This window comes from Histomonas meleagridis, assembly GCF_020186115.1.
Source record: "Histomonas meleagridis strain 2922-C6/04-10x chromosome Unknown contig_9, whole genome shotgun sequence".
NCBI classification, from domain to species: Eukaryota; Parabasalia; order Tritrichomonadida; family Dientamoebidae; genus Histomonas; species Histomonas meleagridis.
The window spans coordinates 325,063-347,024 of NW_027150923.1; the positions used below are offsets into that span (position 1 = coordinate 325,063).

At 31.9% G+C, this 21,962-nt stretch overlaps 10 protein-coding genes across 10 annotated transcripts; 5 read left to right on the forward strand and 5 right to left on the reverse strand.

The window, feature by feature from the left end:
- Positions 1-2,805: 2,805 nt before the first annotated feature.
- On the forward strand, positions 2,806-3,324 carry GO595_009320 (Actin-related protein 2/3 complex subunit 4; the record flags this gene model as incomplete). The annotated part of the gene is made up of 1 exon (XM_067922993.1): positions 2,806-3,324. One exon carries the CDS (start codon positions 2,806-2,808, stop codon positions 3,322-3,324), a length of 519 nt encoding a protein of 172 aa, XP_067770322.1.
- Positions 3,325-3,648: 324 nt separating this feature from the next.
- GO595_009321 (glycoside hydrolase family 1 protein) lies at positions 3,649-4,986 on the forward strand (the record flags this gene model as incomplete). Its single annotated transcript, XM_067922994.1, has 1 exon — positions 3,649-4,986. The coding sequence occupies one exon, from the start codon at positions 3,649-3,651 to the stop codon at positions 4,984-4,986; it is 1,338 nt and encodes a 445-aa protein (XP_067770323.1).
- Positions 4,987-5,285: 299 nt separating this feature from the next.
- GO595_009322 (fimbrin) lies at positions 5,286-7,187 on the forward strand (the record flags this gene model as incomplete). The annotated part of the gene is made up of 1 exon (XM_067922995.1): positions 5,286-7,187. One exon carries the CDS (start codon positions 5,286-5,288, stop codon positions 7,185-7,187), a length of 1,902 nt encoding a protein of 633 aa, XP_067770324.1.
- Positions 7,188-9,332: 2,145 nt separating this feature from the next.
- On the reverse strand, positions 9,333-9,896 carry GO595_009323 (uncharacterized protein; the record flags this gene model as incomplete). The annotated part of the gene is made up of 1 exon (XM_067922996.1): positions 9,333-9,896. One exon carries the CDS (start codon positions 9,894-9,896, stop codon positions 9,333-9,335), a length of 564 nt encoding a protein of 187 aa, XP_067770325.1.
- Positions 9,897-11,180: 1,284 nt separating this feature from the next.
- Positions 11,181-12,446, reverse strand: GO595_009324 (uncharacterized protein; the record flags this gene model as incomplete). Its single annotated transcript, XM_067922997.1, has 1 exon — positions 11,181-12,446. One exon carries the CDS (start codon positions 12,444-12,446, stop codon positions 11,181-11,183), a length of 1,266 nt encoding a protein of 421 aa, XP_067770326.1.
- Positions 12,447-14,772: 2,326 nt separating this feature from the next.
- GO595_009325 (60S ribosomal protein L18) lies at positions 14,773-15,297 on the reverse strand (the record flags this gene model as incomplete). The annotated part of the gene is made up of 1 exon (XM_067922998.1): positions 14,773-15,297. The coding sequence occupies one exon, from the start codon at positions 15,295-15,297 to the stop codon at positions 14,773-14,775; it is 525 nt and encodes a 174-aa protein (XP_067770327.1).
- A 163-nt stretch (positions 15,298-15,460) lies between these two features.
- Positions 15,461-16,102, forward strand: GO595_009326 (HAD family hydrolase; the record flags this gene model as incomplete). The annotated part of the gene is made up of 1 exon (XM_067922999.1): positions 15,461-16,102. The coding sequence occupies one exon, from the start codon at positions 15,461-15,463 to the stop codon at positions 16,100-16,102; it is 642 nt and encodes a 213-aa protein (XP_067770328.1).
- A 659-nt stretch (positions 16,103-16,761) lies between these two features.
- GO595_009327 (Elongation factor 2) lies at positions 16,762-17,565 on the forward strand (the record flags this gene model as incomplete). Its single annotated transcript, XM_067923000.1, has 2 exons — positions 16,762-16,960; positions 17,072-17,565. 2 exons carry the CDS (start codon positions 16,762-16,764, stop codon positions 17,563-17,565), a joined length of 693 nt encoding a protein of 230 aa, XP_067770329.1.
- A 2,040-nt stretch (positions 17,566-19,605) lies between these two features.
- GO595_009328 (ABC transporter F family member 3) lies at positions 19,606-20,091 on the reverse strand (the record flags this gene model as incomplete). Its single annotated transcript, XM_067923002.1, has 1 exon — positions 19,606-20,091. The coding sequence occupies one exon, from the start codon at positions 20,089-20,091 to the stop codon at positions 19,606-19,608; it is 486 nt and encodes a 161-aa protein (XP_067770330.1).
- Positions 20,092-20,562: 471 nt separating this feature from the next.
- Positions 20,563-21,891, reverse strand: GO595_009329 (viral A-type inclusion protein; the record flags this gene model as incomplete). The annotated part of the gene is made up of 1 exon (XM_067923003.1): positions 20,563-21,891. The coding sequence occupies one exon, from the start codon at positions 21,889-21,891 to the stop codon at positions 20,563-20,565; it is 1,329 nt and encodes a 442-aa protein (XP_067770331.1).
- Between the last annotated feature and the right edge of the window lie 71 nt (positions 21,892-21,962).

Consider the following 21,962-nt stretch of genomic DNA (forward strand, 5'->3'; position numbering starts at 1 on the left):
AATTTACTTGATAATGTTTATCATATTCTAACGGGGTTTGAAAGAGTTGGAGCTCCTAAATATGATGCAGAAATGTTAGATAAAAATTTATTACGACAAATTATGAAGAAACCAAAACCAAAATCAGTCATTGGAAGATTAAGTGAATACGAATTAATCATAAAAAATACCGAAAATTTATATAATCCAATAAACAAATTACTTGAATTTCAAATGAAAATGACAAATGATATAGTTAAAGGTGAAGGAAATTTCATTGAAGAAAATAAAATTGTAAAATTCTTTCGAGATGCTTTAAAACGGAAAACAATGAAAACTCAAATTTCACCAATAGATGAAACGAAAGAAATAATGGATCAAATACAAAGTGAAGTTCAGGTGTCTGATGAATATGATGAATAAACCTTTTATTTAATAACGTAAAAAGTATATTCATGTTAAAGAACAATTTTTTTTAACATAATCAAAAATAAAAAATAGAAAAAAATTTTACTTTTAAAACAAAAACAAACATTTTTTTTTTTGAATCATTTTGATTCTTTGTGATATATTAGTAAAAATTCACTTATTGAAATGAAATTCTTACTCGATATAACTTGTGAAATTTTATTATTGTCATATGTTTTATATATTTTCTTCCCTTTTTTTATTAGCAATTCGATGCTTTGCATTTCTTCATTTGAATAATGCAAAAGTTTCTGAATTCGCTTTTTAGTCTCGAAAATTTTTTCATTTTCAAATGCATAAAAAACAAAAGGAAAACCAAAAACGTTTTTCATTTTGTCGAGATGCAAAACTTGAATCGGAGCGAAATATTCAAAATCGACTTTCACGATATTAATTCGAATAATTTTATTCAAATGTTTATTGAGGAAATCATTTTCATTTAATTCCTGATAAATCACATTTCCAGATTGTAAAAAAAATTCCATTTTATTCGGATATCCTGGAATATATTTAACAATATCTTTAATTTTATCATTTTCATTACAGAAAAAGCAAAAATGTTTAGTGAAATTAACTGAATCATTAGAAAAGTCAATGTTTATAGTATTATAATTATTTATATTTGAAATAAAAGATTTTAATATGAAAAGTGTTTTAGTTTTTTCTAAATTTTGTGGAATTTTTTGCAAAGGTTTCAATTGCGGATAATTATTTTCTTCATTTTTATTAAATAAATATATTTTTTCATTCTTTAAAATATTTATATCAAATGTAAATATAATAAATTTAATAAGTTCATTTAATGATATATCTTTATAAAACTCAATTTTACCAAATGATTTACTTAAATCATTATAATCTATAAGTTCAACACGTATAATATTTGCTAAACTAAACAAATATCGATTAATATCAAATGGATCTGAAGTTTCCATATAATCGATATAACTTGAAATTGTTTCTTTATTTTCATGACGTTTATGATATTTAGAAATAATTTCTTTCGATAATTTAATTTGATCAAATGTTTGATATATTATAATTGATCCGTTTTTAATGTCATTTTCTTTAAACGAATAAAAATCAAATAACATATGCGCGTAGTAATTCTTTTCAAGATATATAAAAAGTTTATGTCTCGAAATATTTAATTGTTTCGTTATAAAAGAATTTAACGTTTGAAGTGTATCATTGATATTAACAATTTTGGAGCCAATATAAAGCATTGGAGAGTAATCAAGATAATGCGAATAAAACTTAATGAAAATTATAACGTTATCAGGTTTGACTTCTAATTTCTCATCTGAACTCTTTTCTTGTAGAAATAGATTTTGCGTTTGAATTTCTTTAAGCGGCTTTTTTAATGGTAAATAGTTTAAAATGGTTAAATCTGTTGATAGTTCCCAAACACGAAATTGTTTAATTGGAATGGAAATGAGTTCCGAGATTTCGTTATATACATTTTGTTGTATTGTAATGTTAAGAGAATTCGTTTCGTTAATAAAACCAACTTTTCGTTGTTGAACATTTAATGAAATTCCACTTTCGAAATATAAAGTAAACTTTTTTGCATTTTCATTATTAATAAAGTCGGATTTTGGCTTAATTTGGTTTTCTTCTTTGACCTTATTGACATTTGAAGTGAATTCATTTCTTGAGATTTTGTTTTCGCTTTCTTCATCAATTTTTGTTTTGGAATTAATTTTAACATCTTCATCATCAAAATCAATCTTATTAGAGCACTGCTCTTTTGGTTTACTTGTTTCTTCAGGCATTGAACTTTGGAATTCAAATGGTTGAGATATTTGTTGAGAACGATTATCGATATTGTAATCAATATCAGAAATTGAAATTAAAAAACTAAGTGTACCATTGTTTTCATTTAGATTATTTAGAAGAATGTTAGGTGGGTAAATAGTGTCTGATGTTAAACATGAATAAAATTTTATTGTTTTTTCAACCAATTTTTTGTTGATTACTTTTGACCCCAAAATAATATCAAAACTTATTTTTATGGAAAATGGTTCTAGAGGAGGATTTTCTAACATGACTGTTAAGCCAAATATTGATTTCTTTGAATTATAATTTCTAAATGAGAAAATGATGGAATTCCCCTCAACCAAAACAGGAAAAGATTGGATAGGCCCGAGCTCCTGTTTCCAATCAATTACATCCCATTTGAATTTCATTCTGTTTTGATTAAGATTTTCTCCAATTTTAAAACGATCAAAACAAATTCAATTTATTCAACGTACTTTTGTATATTGAATTGTTTACATAACATCACCTAATTCAGGAAAAAAAAATTACAAAGTGAAATTTGAATGAGCTCTGTTTTGTTTTAGTTAACTTGTCCAAATGGCTCAAAGCCCTCTTCAGCCTTATTTGAACGCAATTCGTCGTTCACTTCAATCAGCATTATGTCTCAGGAACTTTGCATCTCAAGATGTTGAACGTCACAACAAGCCAGAAATCGAAACACAAACAAAGACCTCTCGCGAAGTTATCGGACATCCAATAATGATTTCAAGATCTGAAATCGAATGTGTGTATATTGAGACATCTATTAATAGCGTTCGTGTTTCCGTCAAGATTAAGCAACTTGATGATGTTGACACTCTTTTAACAAAGATGTTTATGAGGTTCCTTTGTCAACGTGCTGATCAGTTCCGTATCCTTCGTCGTAAACCAATTGAAGGATATGATATCTCATTTTTGATCACAAACATTCATACTGAACAAATGATTTTATCAAAATTAATCGACTTCATCATCACATTCCTTCAGGACGTTGACAAGGAAATCTCTGATATGAAAGTCACATTAAATAAGAGAGCACGTAAATGCGCTGAAGAATTCTTGAAGATTCTCGTTTAAAAAATCCATCCCAATTCATCTTTTTTTTCTTATTGTTTTTTAAAATTTTACATAATTTGATTAATGCAAATTTTTACAATTTAGAGTCTAACGCACTTCATTAGCTGGATTAATTCATTTCTTTTAAAAATGCATACAGCACATGCTTCAAGAACAAATATGTGAACTGTTATGCAGCGTTGAAATAATTTGTCACATAAGAAAATTTTCAATTGTTTATTTTCTACGGTTAATAAAATGAACCTGTGGTTATTTCTGGTTCTTGCCATTGTAATTTATTTTGTTTTACTCTACTTATTAAATCGCGATTTACCAACACCTCTGATGAATATAAAATTGAACGAAGATGAAACAACACTCGACTTTGGAAAAGATTTTAAATTCGGTACATCAACTGCAGCTTGGCAAGTAGAAAAAGAAGTTGCTAAATCAAATTGGTCTCTTGGAGAAAGTACTTTCAAGCCCGGTACACAAATTCCAATAATTCCACCACATGAAGAAGGATGTAAAGCAATTGAAATGTTTGACAAAGATCTTGAAATAATGGTTTCCATGAATATGAAGCGCTATCGCTTCAGCGTTTCTTGGTCAGCACTTGAACCAGAAAAAGGAAAATACAATTCAGATTATCTTCAAAATTATGTTCAAATTTGTGATAAGCTTAGAGCAAAGGGCATTGAACCTATGGTAACACTTCTTCATTTTGAGCATCCTAAATGGCTTGAAGAAGAAGGTGGACTTCTTTCATCTAATTTTGTCACATATTTCAAGGAATTCACCAACTTTGTCACACAAGCTCTTAAAGGCCATTGTTCGCTTTTCTTCACCGTCAACGAGCCATTTGTATTTTGTTTTAACAGTTATCTTATTGGCATTTGGTATCCATTCCATAAAAGTCTTAAGGAACTCTTTTTAACTCTTTCGGTTCTAATGGAATGTCATGCCTCCGCCTATCATATTATCCACACCAATATTCCAGATGCGCGTGTATCGTATGCCAAGAATGTTGTACCATTTTATCCCATGATGCGCTTCAACCTTTTCGAATCTCTCATTGCTAAGGTCGCCAATCTTTACAACGTACCAATAATGGAGTGCGTGAACACTGGCGTCTTGAAATTTGGACTGTTCGGAATAAACGTCTTCTCCAAGAAGATTGATGGGCTTAAGGACTCACTCGATTTCATCTCAGTGAACCACTATTTCCCAGGCTGGGCGTCAACGTTACCACGTTATTGGGACAAATTTGTGTTTCCGCCACCACTTTCATCGCGCGTTGATAAATATTTACGTTCCGATTTCAAGTGGCCAATAGTAACGTCATCACTTGCGACAACATTACATTGGGTCAACAAACGATTTAACCCACGAAATTTGCCGATTATTGTGTCCGAACATGGAATAGCAGATCGTACAGATGAGAAAAGGCCGAGATATCTATTGGACTCATTGTCATATTTGAAGTATATTATCGAAAAAGAAAATGTTCCAGTTGTTGGTTATATGCATTGGTCTTTGATGGATAATTATGAATGGGCTGAAGGGTATGAGATGAGATTTGGATTGATCGAAATAAACTTTAAGACAATGGAAAGGAAAGAAAGAGTAAGCGCTGATTTATACAGAAAAATTGCTTCGCATTCTTATTCAAGTAGTAAATAATAATTATTAATGTTATCTAAATTTAAAATTTTTAATGAAAGAAAAAGAATTATTTAACGATAATGTTATAAATTATTTAACGCAGTTGATCAACAGTTCACAGTGATATAAAAAATACGTTAATTTTTTCGTGAAAAAGTCGTTGATGTTTGCCTTTATTCAAATGTATATTTATTGACATATAATTATTATATTTATTATTTATAATAATTTTATTCTTTATAACACATATAACTTATTATTTCAAAATAGGAACTCAAAAAAATGATTTTAAATCGCATTATTTGGGTTTAATTTTCATGTCACAAACCGCCGACAAGGGACAATTTGCAACAGGCAAATTCACTTCACTTTTCATGCCTGTTAACGCAAACGAGTACATCCCTAAGTACCCACAACTCACACCTGATGAAATTCTCATGTATTCACAGCACTTCAACAGTCTTGATGCTGATGACTCTGGAAAATTAGGTATCACCGAAATCATGGCTCTCTTCAAGTCTATCCAAGTTCCAGCTACACGTGATGAAGTTAAGAAGTACATCGAAGAAGTAGATATCGATGGTGATGGCCTTATTGACTTTGGTGAATTCCTTACAATCTTCATCAAAGAAAAGGAAAGTGGTGCATCATCCAAACTTAGTGAAGGTCTTAAGAAGCAACAAAACCTTATCAAGGCAGCTGGTGCCCGTGGTGAACACGCATATCCACAAGAAGAAGTTACTGGTTTTGTTAACTATCTTAACCAAGAACTTGGTGAAGATCCAGCCCTTCAACACATCCTCCCAATTGATCCAGAAGGTGATGCTCTCTTCACAGCCGTTCAAGATGGTATCCTTATGTGCAAGCTTGTTAACCTTGCTGCTCCAGACACAATCCATGACAAAGTTATTGCTCTTCCACCAAAACTTAACCAATACAAGATCCTTGAAAACTGCACACTTGCCATCAATTCCGCCAAGTCCATTGGTATGTCAACAGTTAACATTGGTCCACACGATATCCGCGAAGGTGTTCCACATCTTGTTCTTGGTCTTACATGGCAACTTATCCGTGAATCACTTCTCAAGGATATCCAACTTACAGTTCACCCAGAACTTTTCCGTCTTCTTAAGCCAGGAGAAACAATCGAAGACCTCCTCAAGCTTAAGCCAGAAGAAATTCTTCTTCGTTGGTTGAACTATCACCTTGAAAATGCTGGAAGCCAACGCCGTGCAACCAACTTCACAAAGGATCTCTCCGACTCCGAAATCCTCACCACAGTTCTCAAGCAAATCGCACCAGAATGCTGCACAATGGCCCCAATGCGCGAGAGCGATCTTTCCGAACGTGCCGAATTAATGCTCCAAGAAGCCGACAAGATCGAATGCCGCAAGTTCGTTACACCACGTGAAATTGTTCGTGGCCATCCAAAGCTTAACCTTGCATGTGTTGCCAACATCTTCAACACACGTCCAGGACTTGAGCCATTATCCGAAGCAGAACTCGCACAACTCGATGAAGCATTATTCGCTGCACAAGGCACACGTATCGAACGTCAATTCTGCCTCTGGATGAACTCATGCGGCGTTGATCCGTTCGTTTCCAACCTCGCTGACGGCGTCAAGGACGGACTTGTCTTGCTCCAAATGCTTGACAAGCTCGAGCCAGGATGCGTCAACTGGAAGCAAGTCGCCACACAAAAGATGAACAAGTTCAAGGCAGTCCAGAACAACGACTACGTTGTCAAGATCTGCAAGGAAACACTCGGCTTATCAGTTGTCAACATCTCCGGCGCAGATATCAATGATGGAAACACCAAGTTGATCTTAGCCGTCATGTGGCAAATGATGAGATACGACTACTTGAAGACATTCAAGAAGCTCGGCGGCGGCGCTAAGATCAAGGATGAGCAAATCGTCGCATGGGCCAACGAGAAGACAGCCGGCAAGTGCGAAATCAAGTCGTTCAAGGACGACGCAATCTCCGACTCTAAGCCAATCTTGACACTCATCGATGTCCTCAAGCCAGAGACAGTCGACTGGTCAATCTACGACAGCTCAGGCGAACCAGAGATGATGGCACGTAACGCCAAGTACGTGTTGTCAATGGTCCGTAAGTTCGGTGGCACCGTTTATGCACTCCCAGAAGATATCGTTGAACATGTTCCTGAAATGGTTATGACTGTTTACGCATCATTGATGGCTATTGCTGAACAGTAAGTAAACAATTGAATGATTGAATTGAATTTTGATTTTTTGTCTTGGTAATAAATAATTTTGTGGAGATTCAATTAAATATGCCATTATTGAAAATGTTAAACTTATTCCAGATAAAATTTTTAAATCGTGTTCTCAATTGTCAAATGTTATAATTGGAGAAAGTGTTGAAGAAATCGGAGCATCAGCATTTGAATTATGTACTTCGTTAATAGAAATTATCATTCCAAAGTCAGTTTCATTAATTGGACCAAATGTATTTTTTGATTGTACAAATCTTGAATGTATAAATGTATCTAAAGATAATTTAAATTATTCCAATTATGGAAATGATGGAGTTCTTTATGATAAAAATATAACACGAATCATATGTAGACCGGCAAAGAACAACAAGTCATTTACAATTCCAAATACAATCACAAAGATTGAAAAAGAAGCATTTTATAAATCAAAAATAACAAATATTGCAATTCCAAATAATGTTACAATTATTGGAGAATCAGCATTTAGATCATGTGGAAATTTAACAAATATTATTGTGTTATTAGTTATAATATTAATTTGATTAAAAAACAAAAAACAAAGCAGTAATGTTTTTTCAAATGATTTAGAAGAAGAAAAAGAAACAAACGCAACATTTATATCAGGATTGCAATTGAAAAACATTGAAGACGATCCTTTTGCAAAAGATTTTAAGGAAGATAAGATTGTTGGAATAATTTAGTTGGGTCAATGAAAGAAAAATATAAACAAATCAATCAAAACTTTGGTTTGAAACAAATCTAATAACATGTTTTTTATTTGATATTGTATAATTTTAATTTTATTAACAAAGTATTCAACTGATACCATATACTACGAATACACAGTGATTATATATACGTTTTACATCAGCTTTTACACCGATTTCTTCACCATAATGCACACAAGTGAAACGACAGCAAGTGCACTCACTAAAGCTGAGCTAATTGGAATCATTCGCGGTGCCATGAAGATGTTCACGAACTCGTAAAGCACGAAGATGACAAATGGCTTCTTTGACGACAAAATATAAATTATTTATTAATATAATAAATTTCGTTTAAATTCCGTATTTTACTGTATAACTTCTTCGATATTTATTTTGATATGTTCGAACTTGTGGAGTTACCTGATGCATTAAATTAAATAAAATTTTCGGTTAATACTGGAATATCTCGTTCCAATTTAAGGGTAAAGTCTTCACCAAGGTTTTTTTCAAGAACACGTTTGACAGTTGTTTTGTCAATTCTTTCATGGTTTCCAAGACCCAACTAAGTGGTCGGTACCATTTGGAAACAAATTATCTAAAGTAATCTGCAATTGGGATCGATTAGTTGGAGATGATCTATCTTCTTCACAAGTTACTTGTTTTTCCTCCAATGTCAATTCTTGTTGTTCTTCCTCCAATGTACAATCTTCATCATGTCTTCACAGGAATGTATTGGCTTCTTCTATTATCAAATTAGTTGTAAGATCTATTCGTGTTTTATCATATTTAGTCTTCTTAGAATCAGTGAATTGATACTGTCTAACCTTATTTGCAAAATTTAAATTCACAGTGCATCGTAATACACCATCAAAGTAAGTGATAATCCCACTTCTTTGAAATGACTTTACAATATTGCTTGTTGTTGATGGGCATTGAATGGCTGATAACAATCTTATTATATCATTTGTTTGATAGCTTCCCCCATCAGGTTTAGGTATTTGTTGCATTACTCTTTTTGCCAGAGAAAACAAAAGTTAGTCAAGTGGTTGCACTTGATCACTTGAATGGGATGGAATTACTGCAAAATCCACGTCAAATGCAAAACATTCATCCTCAAAATTCTTTGTAGAATGTTGCTTCAATCCATCTAGTATCAGCACTCCAGATCTATTGAAGTATGGATCTCCCTTTCGATGAGATTTCAATCTCTTTTCTATTTCGGGTAAAAAAACATTGCTAGCTCAACATTAAAAACAGATGGAATCTATAAATTTATTTTCCTGGTAACGAATCATTATATTGTCTGGCATAATACCAATATCATATAGTATTTTCTCTATTGTTTTTTTTTTGGAACAACGATAAGAGGTTTTAAATAGGACCCATCAGCAAATATGCAATGCAAAATCGTAATTTTTTTATTTCTCTTTAATTGGTATACTCCCTTCTTCCGCCCATTCAGGGATAACAATCTTCATTGAGTTTAAATCACTATATTCGGCATATCCCATTTCGTCAAAATTTGCAACAAGATCTGCCGGGGGATCTACGATCATTGATGTAGATTCTTCAGAATAGCTGTCAATATCTTCTGGTGACGCATCTAATTTTTCAATTTCCATCGACTTCCCCAAAATTGGTTTCACCATTTGGTCTTTGCGTATAATTGTTTCAAGAGTGTTATAGGATATGTTAATGTTGTATGTATCATATAGCCATTTGGCTAGGGATGAGTAAGTACAGAGAATGTGGTTTTCATAATCCTCACACACCTTTTGCCTCAGTGATGACATTATATATGAATCTAGAATTGGTGGTCTATTAATGAGATTTACTCCGCCTTGTGAAATCTCACGTTTAGCTCTTTCGATGTGACTAGCGATGGTTCCCTTCTTTTTGTGAGAGATATTGGCGATCGCCTGTAAAAAAAGGTATTTGCCATTTATGACCAAGTTACTGATTTTATAGATCTGTTCTCTCATCGAAGAAGACCTAATGGCTTCTTGACAACTTTCATTAAAATGACAAATTTCTTTCAAATTGTGCAAGACTACAGACAAATTAGTAAACGGCTATTTTACATCCTGGTCTACAGGTTTTTCACCGCAGTCTATCTTAATAAAAATTTGTGTACTTATATGCTAAAATCTGAAATGTATTAAATACAATACGAATAATTTTAAAAGTCAAAAATAAATCTATAAGAAGAAGTTGGTTGACAGTGTTATGCCATAACTGATATGGGTTCATTATTACCATTTCTGAAATATTATAAGTAATTTTGTTGTTTGTACAATATTCTCCATTTTAAGATATCGGATACGATGTGCTCACTAAGGAGAATTCTTTGTTCTTTGGTTGTGACAATTTCAATTAATTGAATCAGATAAATGTTCAATATTTTCTTATGATTCTGATTTACCACGAATTTGAGGATGTTGTCTCCGTGTGTTTGAGTGTTTAGACAAATCGTTCCACGTTTCAAAGAGGATGATGAGGTCCAGCTTCAAAAAACGGTTATAATTCGATTCAATAGTTTACAAAAATATTTTTTACATTAAAACTACATATGTCTGCTGTATTGGATTGGAAAAGTTTTGGAAATGTATATAATGACATCCTTGCTAGTCAAAGATCAATTGATTGGTTTCTATTAACGTATGAAGACGGATCAAAAAATAAAATTAGATTATACAAAAAGGGCGATGGTGATCTAAACAATATGAAAAAATTTTTAAATGAAGATATGGTTGCATTCGGTTACTTGAAAGTTTATGATGAAACACAAGAAAATCCCGAATTTGTTCATATAACTTTTATTGGAAAAAGAGTCAGACCTCAAGAACGAGCCAGAGCTGTCATTCATCGACTGGATGTACAACAAGCGTTTCCTAACTTTATTATTGAGTTTGAAGCAAATTCTTTAGAAGATTTACAGATGGATAGATTATTAGATGAAATCGCAGACACAAAGCATATGCTTTCCGAATAGTTCTGTCTTTTTATTAAGTGTGATTAATAAAATTTATATTTTTTATTTCAGAACAAAATTGATATCACTTTAAAAGCACTAATTTTTAATCAAAAATTTAGTAATGTTTTTTGCTCAATAAGGAAACATCATCTTCAAATAAAACAAAACTTCGAAGTTAAATAAACGATAAAATTTTCAGAACGCCGATATAACTTTTCAAGAAGAAAACGATACATTTATCACCTCACTTCACAAATATTTCCAATAACTTTTTATTATAATAAAACCAAATTTAATTTCCAGTTGCTGCGAGCACGTCCAATCTCTTTCCCATATCACCGTAAAATTCCAATGCCTGTTGGATCAACGCCTCTATTGCATTTCTCTGCAATCCCTTTACAATTCCGAAGTGTCTAATTGCGTTTGCCACAACTTCGTCGGAACTTTCGGCCATTTTCATTTGTTCATTTAATTCATTGCATTTTTGCTTCAAGTTCACTCTGCTCATCATTTCGTTCATCTTCCTCTTTATGTTCCCCTTCATCCGCATCACGTTGTTCCACTGCGGAAACACTGCGCTGCTTCCCAAGTTCGGATGGAACGAAACGTTCGTTTGGTCGAGTAAAAGTTGCACGTTCGGTTCGATCTGTGTGTGTTGACACGGATTCGGTAGCAATGGCGGCTCGCGTGGTACGGACTGGTTATATATTCGCTTGTTCTCGGCGCGCGCTTGCGCAAGCGCCATTTCCAATGTGTTTTTGATGATGGAAATCGCGGTGTCAATCATCGAGAGACTTGGGCCGGGCGTGCGCGGCTGCGACAGAGAGTATATCCCCGTTTGGAATGACGATATCGCTTTCCCGATCTCATGGTTCTTGACAAACTCGTTCCCAGCGTCGTATCGGATTTTCGATTGTAATATGATTTCTAATGATTTGCAGACTGAGCTTAAAAAGGGGCGGGCAACGGGATGAAGAAATTGGGTGAGGGTAAAGCAGTCATGCATTTCTTTGAGACAGAGATGACATGTCTTGGCATATAATTTGGTCTCTTTGGAAAATAAAACTATGCTGTATTTCCAGATGGAATCGAGATAACAGTGATAGGATTGAAGAAATTTGACAAAGGATTCGTTGAAAATTGGATGTTGAATCTTGGTAACAATGGAAATGAAATTGGAAACACATGAATGTGAATCAGATATTAAATATCGAATAGATCTGAGATCGTCGTGTTTGTCAATGTCAAGGGAAAGGATTCGGCGATGAATTAGACTTAGAAAATTCCAAATTGTATTTAGAATTTCGGTCTCAATGGTGGTACTTTGAATGACATCATTAGCATTAAAAGGATTACTCCACGCTGATTGAAATCTGGTGCCAAGTTTAGTATAAAGAATTTGAATATACTCTTGATAATTGTTCTCATTGGGATTATTTCTGATTTCTTTTGAAAGTTCACATGCCCTAGGTCCTGCAATTGATGAAAGAGAATTTATATCATATGAATATGGTCTTGCAGGAGGAAGAGGCACAAAAAGTATCGAAGAGCGATACATTTAAAATCTTTATGAAAAGTGGCATAAAGAAAATTTTTGTCAACCTTCAAGCAAAAATAAATAATTTCATATAAAAAATTTATATTTCTAATAACATTAGAAAGACAAAAAACATTTAAGTCATATTTGTAAAAATTATATTGCAAAAATGCATAGAAAAGGAGAAAGTTTAAGGAAAGTACAAAACAGATATTTGAATTGAAAGTGTAAATCGTCTATTTAAAATGACTTATCTTCAAAAATCTGTGCCTTTGTTTGAAAAACATCCATGAATGGTAATATTCTATTAGTGCATAAAAATATCTTCGTGTTTTGTTGATTTAATAAGGCATATCAAAGAAAGAGTCATGACTAATTTAATTATTATAAAAATAATATATCACAAAGAATTTCAGCTTCATATTTTTTGATGAAATGGAAAAAATTCACTTGTAAATAAACATTTATAATATCAAAAAAATATCTCTTCTAGTTCAAGAAAAAATATATAAAATATTAATTAATAATTAAAAAAAGGGTTATCTTTGTAGATATCAAATTTAAATGAATCACAATATTTCAGGGCACCCTAAAAATAATAAACCGAAATTTATGAGGCCGTTTATGTTCAAAACTGATGAAGAATGAGCCAATTAACTTTGGCGGTAATTTAGCAAAAGAGAAACCAAACCTTTTACTCAAACGACATGCTAGGTATCAAAATACTTTTCGTCCACACAAAATTTTTCGTAATTGGAAAATTGGGTATCAAGTTCCATGGGGTTTCATATTTGAAGTTGCCCTTCTAGTACTTACGTTTGTTTTTGGCAATCTACACCAAAATTATGTAATTAGCTTTGGAAGTGATTTTGCTAAAATTGTTGATAATTATTTTCTTTATGATTTTGGGTTTGAAGAAGAGGATGGAAAAATTGAAGACATGGTTACCATTAGCAGCAAAAAACAATTTTTCAATATTTCATCCACACTTGCAAAACGAATTTTTGATTTTCCAAATGAATATCCATGTTCTAAGAAAATTTCATCAGAAAATATATTTGAATTAAAGATTACAACTCTCAAATCAGATTCTTTATATTTTTTAATCGACCAATCAAATCTTTCAACGTTTAATTCTCTTATAGAGAGTTATATTAACAATTTTTCGTTAATTATTTTGAATGCTCCATATACAATGGAAATTAATAACGATGAAATTGAAGCAGATGTTAATGTATCAATCATATTTACTCTTAATAAAGTATCTCGAGTTGTTTTATTGGCAGTAAAACACACACTGGTTCCACGTTTTCCAATTGCTTCATATGTTGACATCTTAAATCGACCTCTTTTGTTGACTTCTATTCTTGAATGTTTGATTTCGATTATTTGCATTACAGATTCAATTATTTACATAATCCGTTTACGATCATATTCGATACAAAAAGCCAACGAAAACTTCTTGAAATTTCGAAGTATTTTTTGGTCGAAATTTGATAAATGGACAATATTTTCAATAATAACCCATATCATTTCTATTATTTCTAATATTTGTTATATTTTTTCTGGCCAGAATTATACAACTAGTTTATCATTGCCAATGATCTTAATGTCATTTTCAACATCATTCATATGTATCTTAATAATTCGATATCTAAAACAAAATGATCTTATTGGAGAATTTATTTCTGTAATTTTTGAAGCGTTAAAACAAATTTTTCTGTTTTTGTTCGGTTGCTCATTTATAACAATTGGATATTTGGTACTTGGATCATCGATATTAGGTTCATACGACGAAAATTTCCGCACAATTATAATTGCCGCAGAAGCATTGATTGGCGTTATTCATGGTGACTCAATTTATGATATGTTTTCGTCATCGCAAAAAAGAGCTGAAATCCCGGATTGGCTGGCAGTCATCTTTTGGAGCATTTGGGTGTTTTACTCATTGACAATTATGTGCAATATTTCAATCTCCATTTTCGAAGATGTTCTGGATAAGAAAATTTATGAACCTGAAGAAAAAAAGAAAATGGAAGACAACGACGAAGAACTCGAGCTGGAGTCGTTTTTGTTGCCTTTGCCTTTGTGTTTGGGAGAGGAGCAAATTTATATGTAAAATTTTGTTTGTGTTTTATAAAATTGATTCAACCAATTAATGAAACTAACTTTACGTGACAAGGAAAGTAATGCATCAATTAATTTGAGATTTTCATAGCGGAGCTCTTCTGGTAATAATTTAAAAGTGCCACAAAAATTTTTAGTACGTGAAAAACCTTTTGATTACTTTACGAGTGAATTGTCACTTATAAGTTTAAGAAACAAAAAAAATAAGAATAAATATGTTTTATACATGATAAAGCCTAGACTTCCTGCGGCCACGAGCCATTTCGAATTTACGGCCATGTGCACGAACCTTTGGACGAGTTTTGCTATTATCATCTCCTGGTGCAGCACCGAAATGACTGCATGCTTTACGGCGTTTGCGATCACCTTCGAGGAGAAGACATTTTTCGCCAGTTGGACGAAGTTGAGCAAGCTGATCAAAAGTGATTACTTCACCACCAGCAGCAAGAATTCTAGCACGTGCTGACTCCGAGAACTTAAGAGCAGCAACTTTCATTTTAGGAACGACTAAGAGGCGTTCATCATTAACAATCTTTGATACAACAACAGCAATTGTATCAGCATCTTTTCCTTCAAGAGCAACAGCAAGACGAGAAACTGAGTATGGACGTCTGTTTGTGTTTGAAAGGCAAAGGCGATGAGCAATTTTCTTGTTAAAATCATTTCCAGTTCGTTGAGCAAGATAACTATAAAGTCTAAACAACATTCGTAACTGAACATTCTTCGACTTGGGCTCGCGCCTCATCTTTTTTGGCACTCTATGGTCAATGTCCACGCCCATTACTTAATAAAAAGTGAACTGAATCACTTTTTTCAGAAGCTTTGTCTGGTCCAACAAAACTGCTTTATAAACGGTTTAGTTATGGTGAACGTTAATAAACGTCTAAATAAGATTCGACCAAAATCTAATGAAAGCTGCTTTGTTTGATTTAGATGGTGTAATCGTGGACTCTGAGTCAGATTACACTGTTTTCTATGGAAAACAAGGTGAATTATATCTTCCTGAAAATCCAAATTTCAAAAATGATATCAAAGGATCAACTTTGGTTCAAATATTCGATCGTTATTTCAAAGGAAAAGAAGACATTCAAGCTAAGATAGTGGCTGCATTAAATGAATTTGAAAGCCAAATGGAATATCCTTACATTCCAGGAGTTCTTGAGTTTATCATGGATTTAAAGAAAAATGGAGTGAAAGTTGCTGTTGTAACATCATCTAATGAGGTTAAAATGAATTCTCTTTACAAAAGACATCCGGAATTAAAAACACTATTTGATGCCTCAATCACAGCCGATAAAATTGTAAAATCTAAACCAGACCCAGAGTGCTATCTTAAAGCACAATCTGAGCTTGATGTTGCAATTGAGGATTGTTATGTATTTGAAGATTCATTTGCTGGATTGGAATCAGGCAGAAGAGCCAAAATGACAGTAGTTGGCCTTTCAACAACCAATCCAAAAGAGGCAATTGAAGGGAAATGTGACATTGTAATCCCTGATTTCAATGGTTTCACCTACCAAAAGATGATTGAGGTACAAAGAAAAGAATAAATGTAAAGATAGAATAAAAAATAATTTTGATAATAATAATTTATTTGATAATTAAAGACATATACATTGATTTATTAATATAGGGTGTTCCACATCAACCTTCTCTTCTATATAGAATAGATGCAGCAATATTTTATATAAATAAAAACAGTAAATTTTATAGGTTTTATTTTGATTTTAAAACATTTAATTGAACCAAAAAATCCTGCATAATCAATAAGTGTAACATTATTAACAAATGAACATAAAGTGATGGATGAATTAGTTGACTAAAATTAAAATTTTCTTGTGATGATATTTCTTGAAGTTTTTCAAATTGTTTTTGCAATTTTATTCGGACCATGTTCTTCTTCAATGAGTTGCTTATGAAATTCCCAATCATTATTTGATAGTTCTTTGAGATTATCAGTTATCTCATTGCAAAATTGCGATTAATTAAAAAATTGATTTTGCTTTTGGTTTTATAATGTATAAAATATCATGTTTTTTGTGCTTAACGAAATCTTTATGTATCATATCGGCTTCTATCATCTTTTTAAGTAAGTAATTTGATTTGTCTCAAGGATCTCGAAGAAGATTACGTAGGTGTTCCAATCAATCGCTCACCACCAGTCGTTTCATTCCGCGAAACAGTCACACAAACATCATCAGTTGTCTGCATGGCAAAATCCACCAACAAGCTCAACCGTGTCATGATGCAAGCACAGCCATTAGGCGACGACTTGCTCAAGGCCGTCGAGTCCAACGAAATCACATCTTGTATGGATAACAAGACACGTGCCAAGGAACTCGTCAACAAGTACGGATGGGAGCAAACAGACGCACGTCGTGTTTGGTCATTCGGCCCAGACACAACAGGTCCAAACTTGCTCGTCGATACCAACAAATCCGCCGAATAATTACAAGAAATTAAGGAGCACCTTGTCTCAGCCTTCCAAAACGCTACAAGAATCGGTGTCCTTTGCGAAGAGCCATTACGTGGTGTACGTTTCAACGTCGTCGAAGTATATCTTCACTCTGATGCATCACACCGTAACGGCGGCCAAATTGTCCCATGCGGCCGTCGCGTCCTTTACGCCTCAGAGTACACAGCCGAGCCAACATTGATCGAGCCAGTCTACTTAGCAGAAATCACAGCACCATTGACCGTATGCGGTGGTGTTCACGGAGTTTTGTCCAAGCGTCGTGGAAAGGCATTCGACCAACAACAACGTGAGGGTACACCATTGATGGTCATCAAGGCTTATCTTCCTGTTATGGAATCATTCGGCTTCGATAAAGATCTCAGATCAGCCACATCAGGTCAGGCATTCCCACAAATGATCTTCGACCACTGGGAGAATCTCCAAGGCGACACATTCGAAGATGGAAACCAACTCAGCGCCACAACTAAGGCTGTCCGTAAGAGGAAGGGTCTCTCTGAAACCATCCCATCACTCGACCACTACCTCGATAAACTTTAAACACTTTAATAAATAAATAAAAGGCTTCCTTCAAATTGCTGAAATGTTATTTAATTAATTATACTATTGTTCAATTGAATTGTTTTTGATATATATTTTTATTTATTATTATTATACTTCACAAATTTATACATAAATAAAATTTCATTTCCGGTTTATCACTTTGGCTTAGCTTAAATTGTCCAAGATTGAAAAAAGTGACGGGGCATAAAACAATGAATGCTTTCAAATTTGAATTGGTATATCGGTTCTTTTTTTCTAAAAACCGTTAAGAATTTAAATTGTAAATTTCCACATTAGTCCAAATGAACATTGCGACTGGGAAACACTTCTATCAATAAATCAAGCAATTTTTGGTATGAATGAAGAGAATTTCTCTAGATCTTTAGGTTCAATAATCGACAAATTTGATGAAATCCATCCTTTATCTTATGATTTCATGAATATTCAAATGATATATTATTCCTTTGTGATTAAAAATAATAACGCAGATTTATTTTTGAATGTTATTAAAGAAATAAGAACATTTGAAGAGAATAATAAAATCAAATCGAATATATTTGATATATTTGGGCGATTTCTTAATAATAAGCATACACATGAATCATCTTATCTTTTGAAGCTATGATTGAACATAATTTTCTTGAACCAAACATTGTAAAAAACAACCAGAGTGCTTATTTTGTGCATTATATGTCTAAAGATAAATTAGCAATCTATTTAAGGGAAAATGATTTTGTAAATTATAAAGAACTTTCAAAGAATGATTGGGAATTACATAAGAAATTAATTAGAGAAGGACATAATCCAAATGAAATTTCGAAAATAATTCGAAATGATGAAATAGAAAAACTTCAAGAAATATCATCACAAACAAATTTTGATTTTAATCAATACATTGAACCATCACTTTATGAAAGATGTTCTTTTATTAACAAGAAAAAAGTTTCATTAATTGATTATGCAGCATTTTTTGGATCTATTAAATGTTTTAAATATTTACTTGTGAATGGTGCAAAAGTAGAAAACACAGGTAAATATGCTGTTGCAGGTGGAAATGAAGAAATTATTTATTTATGTGAACAAAATCATTCAACATTTAAAGATGCATATGAAACAGCAATTTTGTTTCATCGAAATGATATCTTTAAATATCTTTGTGATCTTAAACCAAAAGAAATTAATAATTTAGAAGAATTAGGAAGACATTGTATTTTATATCATATTTATGAAATATTTTCATTTTTACTTAAAGAAGGAATGAAAATCAATGATGATATTATTAATGAAGCAGCAATGATTGGAAATATTTTTTTAGTTGAATATTTTCTTAAAGAGCATTCAAATCCGCTTGATATATTGATATTTTCAGCAGAATCAGGAAACAAGGAACTTGTTAAATATATTTTGGAGCAAAAAGGAATTGATATTAATGCTAAAGATATTTATTTGTTTAATTTGAAATTTATTTTAATAATTTGATATTTCAAAATAATATTTGGAAATTATTTAAATTATTTAAAACAGCACTTATGAGAGCATCTTGTTATGGTCATACAGAAATAGTTAAATTACTTCTTGAACAAGAAAGAATTGATGTAAATGCTAAAAATATTTATTTGTTTTATTTAAAATTTATTATAATAATTTTATATTTCAAAATAATATTTGGAAATTATTTAAATTATTTCAAACAGCACTTATTTTAGCATCTATAAAAGGTTATACAGAAATAGTTAAATTACTTCTTGAACAAGAAGGAATTGATATTAATGCTAAAAATATTTATTTGTTTTATTTAAAATTTATTTTAATAATTTAATATATTATAATATAGGATCCAATGAAACACGCATACGAAAACCACCAGACAAATTTGTAAGTGGTGATTAAGTTTTTCTTGTGAAAAGCCAAGTGCCGTAAGAATCATTGATGCACGTGGTACAGCTTCATCAGCTCCAATAGAGGCAAGTCTATCATTGATCTTAGTAATGAGTTGTGGATCTGCATCTTCTGAATTGGCAACCTTTTCAAGTTCTTCTAAAAGTTCGGTACGTTAGGAGCTTCTTGTTCAACATGGATAATAAGAAGATCATATGGAACACCACGTACAAGCGATGAGTTAATATATTTCATAAGTGTGGTCTTGCCAAGGCCATTACGACCAACTAATCCATAGCGATTTCCTGGACTGAGAGTAAGAGAAGCATCTTCAATGAGCGTAAGTGGACCAATGCTGACATTAAATGGTGTAAGAGCAAGATGACATGGATGACGAAATTCTGGGCGACGGAATCCCATTCCATGTTTGAATTGTGCATTTTCTTCATCATTTTGTTTAAGTTTACGCTTGCAATCAGCATCAAGGGTGGCTTCCTCTTTCTTGAGGTTCCTTGCATAATATTTGGTTTCAATGTTATCTTCAAATGAAGGAACATGTCCAACTTCTTGAATGGATAAACGAGCCATTGCAAGGCGTTCTTCATCAAATGGATCTGCTGCATTATCTTGCATTAAAGCTGACATGATATTTGGCGTATTCATTTCTTCAACAGGTTTTTCGATAGGAGGATCTTTAAGGTGGAACAAATCTGCCGCAAGCTCATTAGCATCTTCTTCTGATTCAACAATTCCACCAATATCAAGAAGAAAATGTGCAAAAATATTTATAATAGTTTGAGGAGGTTTATTATTTTCTTTTTCCTGTATAACTTTTATAAAAATTAAATATATGGTAAAATTAATTATACTTGAAACAAAAGGTGAATAAATCAATTGACTAATGATCAGATTTATTGAATTTATGAAATTTTTAACAAACAAATTCAATATTATCAATTCATCCATATTTTTTTCGTTTAAATCGTGAATAATTTTTGAGACATTTTAATTGGCTTTCACATAATTTGTTACCCATTTAAAAACATAAAATTTATTTATATATAAAATGGAAAAACATATTTTAACTTTGTATAAAACAACAAACAATTTTCATAGTTATGTGCTTGTACTTCCAAACAATTTTTCTCTAGTTTTTCTTTGCCTTTCGTGAATTAATGATGTTTGTTTTTCTTGATTCATCATTTTTTCCACGAATTCTACAAGTCTTACTTCATTTTCAGATAATTTTGATCTTAAGAACTGACTATCAGCCGAAAATCCAGCGCCAATTCTACTTAATTGTTCTCTAATTCTTCTTTCAGTAATTAAGTCTTCATTTAAATCCTTAATCTTTTGTTCGTATTCCATTAAACTTTCGTTTATTTCTTCTTCGCGTTTTGCTGCTTCTATTTGTTGATGCACTACAATTTTCTTCATATCTTTAATCTTATTCTTAAGATTTAATGTTTCACTATCACTTTTATCTTTTTCCTTTTTTATCTCTGAAATTTCTTTCTTTAAATCATTTATTTTATCTAGACGCTTTTTGCTTTCCATTATTTCATTTGTCATAAAGTCACACGCTTCAATACAATCAGAACCTTCATAACCAAGTGATTTCGCTTGTTGTAAAACATTTTCAACATCTTCTTGATTCTTTGCTGAATTCCTTTGAAGACTTGTAACGATATCGATAACTGTTTGTTGGATGTTTGTTGGAAGAGGAAATCGAAGATTTGTTTGTGGACTTGAAGAAATTATTCCAAAAATTTTACTCGTAAATTGTGAAGCTTCTGTAAGCTTTCTTTGTGATTCAGTTTTTTCTTTAAGCAAATCATCAATAATTTTTGGAAGAGAATCAATTGTATCAATATTCATTAATTGAGCAATTTCTTTTTCTTCTTGTTTCTTCTTTAATGAATCATTTACGAAATCTTCTATTGTTTCCTTTGATGATTCTTGTACTGCATTATTGATAAATTCAATATTTTCATTAAGCACTTTAACAGTATCTAATATTTCACTTTTGGAAGGAATTTTAAGATAGTTTGAAATTGATGAAAGATTATTAGAATCATCAACTAAAGATTCAATACATTGAATCATTTCTTCATTGTTTTCTGTTTTAATAGGTAAAATAGTTTCCAATTGATTCTTGAATTGTTCATAATTTTGTATTTCAAGACTTGCTTTTGTATTTTTGTCTTCTTCTTCATTTATAGCTTTAATTAGCTGTTCGTTTTTAATAGTGAGTTCTTGAATTTCTTCATCTTTTTTCTTTAATTCATTATTTTGTTCATTTATTAAATTTGACATCTTTTGATTTTGTTCAGATAATTTTTCTTCTAAAACGTCAATATTTGAGTTGGATTTTGTTAATTCATCTTCAAGAGAATATATTTTTTCGTTTGCTTCATGAAGTAAATCATTTGTTTGTTTGTTCATATCATTAAGGCTTGATATACTATTTCTATTTGTTTGGTTTTCAATATTTGAGTTCTCAAGTTGAATTTCTA